The 3,124-nt window shown below is 40.7% G+C and overlaps 1 protein-coding gene across 1 annotated transcript in view; it reads right to left on the bottom strand.

Moving 5' to 3' along the window:
• Positions 1–993: 993 nt before the first annotated feature.
• LOC109475564 (contactin-associated protein-like 4) overlaps positions 994–3,124 on the bottom strand; it is a 6,977-nt gene continuing 4,846 nt past the window's right edge. Inside the window, exon 3 of the mRNA XM_019776243.1 lies at positions 994–1,166. Coding sequence (XP_019631802.1) covers positions 994–1,166 — 173 coding nt within the window. The remainder of the gene's footprint in view (positions 1,167–3,124) is intronic.

Raw genomic sequence — 3,124 nt, 5'->3', positions numbered from 1 at the left:
ACGTGGAAGACTTAGCAATGCAGTCATAGTTGCTCGACACGTAGCAAATTATTTTCACAAGTAATGAGAAAATTCTAAAAACTATGTTTTATTTTAGGAATTTCAAACCTGGCACACTTATAGATATGATTGGATAAGTAATGAGAAAAAGCTTCAATAACATATGAATAGTCTTGCAGGGCCTATGGCAAAACAACCGAATCTGCAGGGATGCAATGTGTCGCTAGCACATTACCACCCGGAACGCCGGAAGACGAAAGGAATTATCGAAGGAAATCTAATTGTGGTCTGAGTGTCCCAAAAAAAAAACCAATAAAGGATTAAAACACATCATGTTGTTTAAATAGTTAGACAGTAATTTTATTACCACACAGAAAATTGAAAATTTAAATCACACTCTCAGTGAGTCAAACACATTGAAGCGTAGCTAAACAAATACACAATCTATATCACCAACTAAACATTACGTTACAAGACTGTGGTTATGACTTTGTACTAAAGGCATGATTTTTTAAAATATGTGTAGTATACATGTCACAGATATAGGGATTTCAGCCCTCTAGTGACATGGTTATAGCATTTACTTCTATGCATATATTTTTTTAAGGTATGGTAACACTTGATACATGATGTAGGATTTTTTGGAACTTAAAATGGTAAGATAAGCAACTTAACGTGAGTTCTATGGAAATACAGTAAATAAAGTAAGAAAATCCAAGCATATTCCAACGTGTAAACAACAATAACAATATAAAACTTCCAAAAATACTACAAAACATAAACATTGGCATGGCAACCTCAGACAAACTAGTAACATCAGCTTCACATTCTATTATAACTAACTAATATTTGCAAAACTCAGAAATGCTTGTTAGAATACATCAGGAGCTTAATGTAATGGATAGATTCATATCATCACTGCAAACGACTGTTTTTGTTTAAGTGAACACGTCTGAGCTGGTTTGTGCCTCAAACATAGATACTTTCTCAGGCTCAGGGATAGCAGATAAGTTTCCCCAGGGTGTGGTAGCCTTGTTCGTGACCACTCCCAGTATCCCCAAACCTGAGCTGGGTGACCGGCAGGTCATTCTTGTGGGTCAGGTACCCAGAATCCACACGCCATATGTTATCATTGATGTCGCAGTAACACCTACCAGAGCATGCGCCTGTTGTGCAAGAAAATTTAATATGTTTACAAAAAAAAAAGCAGCATGTTACAAATCAGAAAAAATAACTCTATTGTTTACACTGTCTTTGTATCAAAGTTGTAAAAATTTGCTTAAGCCCCTCTTCACATTCTGCGTATCGTCTTGCGTATGAGTCGCGTACGGTCAATTCTTTCATACGCAACTGTTCGCAAAATGCGCACTTCATATGCATCTCAGTCGTTTATGTACGCTTTGTAAACGTCAGCATACGCACAGCATACGCACAGACCTGCCCGTTACGCAGCGTAGTTTTGAGCATGCCTAACGGCCCTGTCACACTTCTGCGAATCGTCTTGCGTATGGATCGCGTACGGCCGATTCTTTCATACGCAACTGCACGCAAAATGCGCACTTCATATGCATTTTAGTCGTTTATGTACGTTTTGTAAACGTCAGCATACGCACAAACCGGCCCGGTACGCATCGTAGTTTTGAGGGCCCTGTCACACTTCTGCGAATCGTCTTCCGTATGAGTTGCGTACGGGCAATTTTTTTCATACGCAACCGTACGCAAACTGCGCACTTCATATGCATCTCAGTCGCTTTGTGTAAGTTTAGTGAACGCCTGCATACGCACAGCACACGCTCCGCCAGGCTCAGTACGCAGCGTAGTTTTGAGCATGCCCAAACATACGCTGCGTACGCTGTTACGCAGGTCATGCGTTTTTAATACGCAATGCATCGGTCAAGAGCATTATGAGTACACTATGTGTTCGTAGGGGAAACGCGGCCCATACGCTGATCTGCACCTGGAACTGCACCTGTGCATGAGCTGCGTACAATAGACAAATGCATTGCGTACTTACAGCGCTTTTAATACCGTTGGTATTGCAACAGGACAGCGCATTGTACGTATTTGTAACTAATGAGAAGCGCAAAGGTTGCGTACAGATCTAGATAGCGAACTTGCCAAACACCTGGGCTACACCCGGGGTACCGGCTCCTCTAGACCCCATGGTTAACAGACCTTCTGGAGATTGGCTGTTTCTAATATGTTTTGCTGAAAATTAGATGATCATTGGCAAAACGTCTTTCCTAAAGTGCAATGTTTCACAAAAATGCATTTTGACACGTACTTGTAACACAAAAGAACACCCTTGTACCGCCTTCCCAAAAATGATGTTAGGACTGGCTATTTTGCATATTATCAATATATCTATATTTAACATAAAATATTTGCTTTTTGTTGCCTGTACTTTGGGATGATACGCCAGTTGCCTGTTTTTCTTTGTCCGAGAAAATGTGTAGTGTACGTAGATTGGTACAAAATAGTTTATAAAAATGCAGGAGCATAAAAGCTATGGGCGAAATTAACCCAATGTCATGAAACATCTAAAGATGATGGACTTATAACAGTAGTCGCTTTGAAATGTGCTTGTAATGTGGTGGCGGTAGATATATAAAGATTGTAGTGTTCGCAGTGATGTGTAGTGTCAATGCTATCTGTGTGTAAGCGCAATTGTAAATTGTCGGTATTTGCAAGTATGCGTGTTTTCATTATTTTTAAATTATTAAGGAAGGGTATTTCTTGACATCTCCAATTAATCAAGGCTATTAACAGTCTAACTGTTATGTTCGTATAAAGTCCGGGTACGTGTATTTAATTTACCTGACAATATATTACAGGAAATTGACCAGGGCTGGGGCGAAATGGAAACAAACACATTTTATCTGAGTTGAGGGCGGCCCATGATGAGAAGGACCCATTGCGAATGAAACAGCAGGAAGCAGCAGGGAATACGCACACAAGACGCTTGGCATTCGTCGGAAGTGCGTTAGGCATCCGGTGGGCATACGTTGAGTGCGTCCGGAATACGCTTGCCCTTCGAAATGCATGCGAACGCCATACCGATGTCATATGCAATCTATGCGCAGAATTCGTTATCTATACGCTACAGTACCCTCGCGTATTGTGC

Source organism: Branchiostoma belcheri, unplaced genomic scaffold (genome assembly GCF_001625305.1).
Source record: "Branchiostoma belcheri isolate BF01 breed outbred unplaced genomic scaffold, Haploidv18h27 scaffold103, whole genome shotgun sequence".
Classification (NCBI taxonomy): Eukaryota; Metazoa; Chordata; class Leptocardii; order Amphioxiformes; family Branchiostomatidae; genus Branchiostoma; species Branchiostoma belcheri.
The sequence above is the reverse complement of the archived record's forward strand: the minus strand, read 5'-3'. Positions and strand labels throughout refer to the sequence as shown.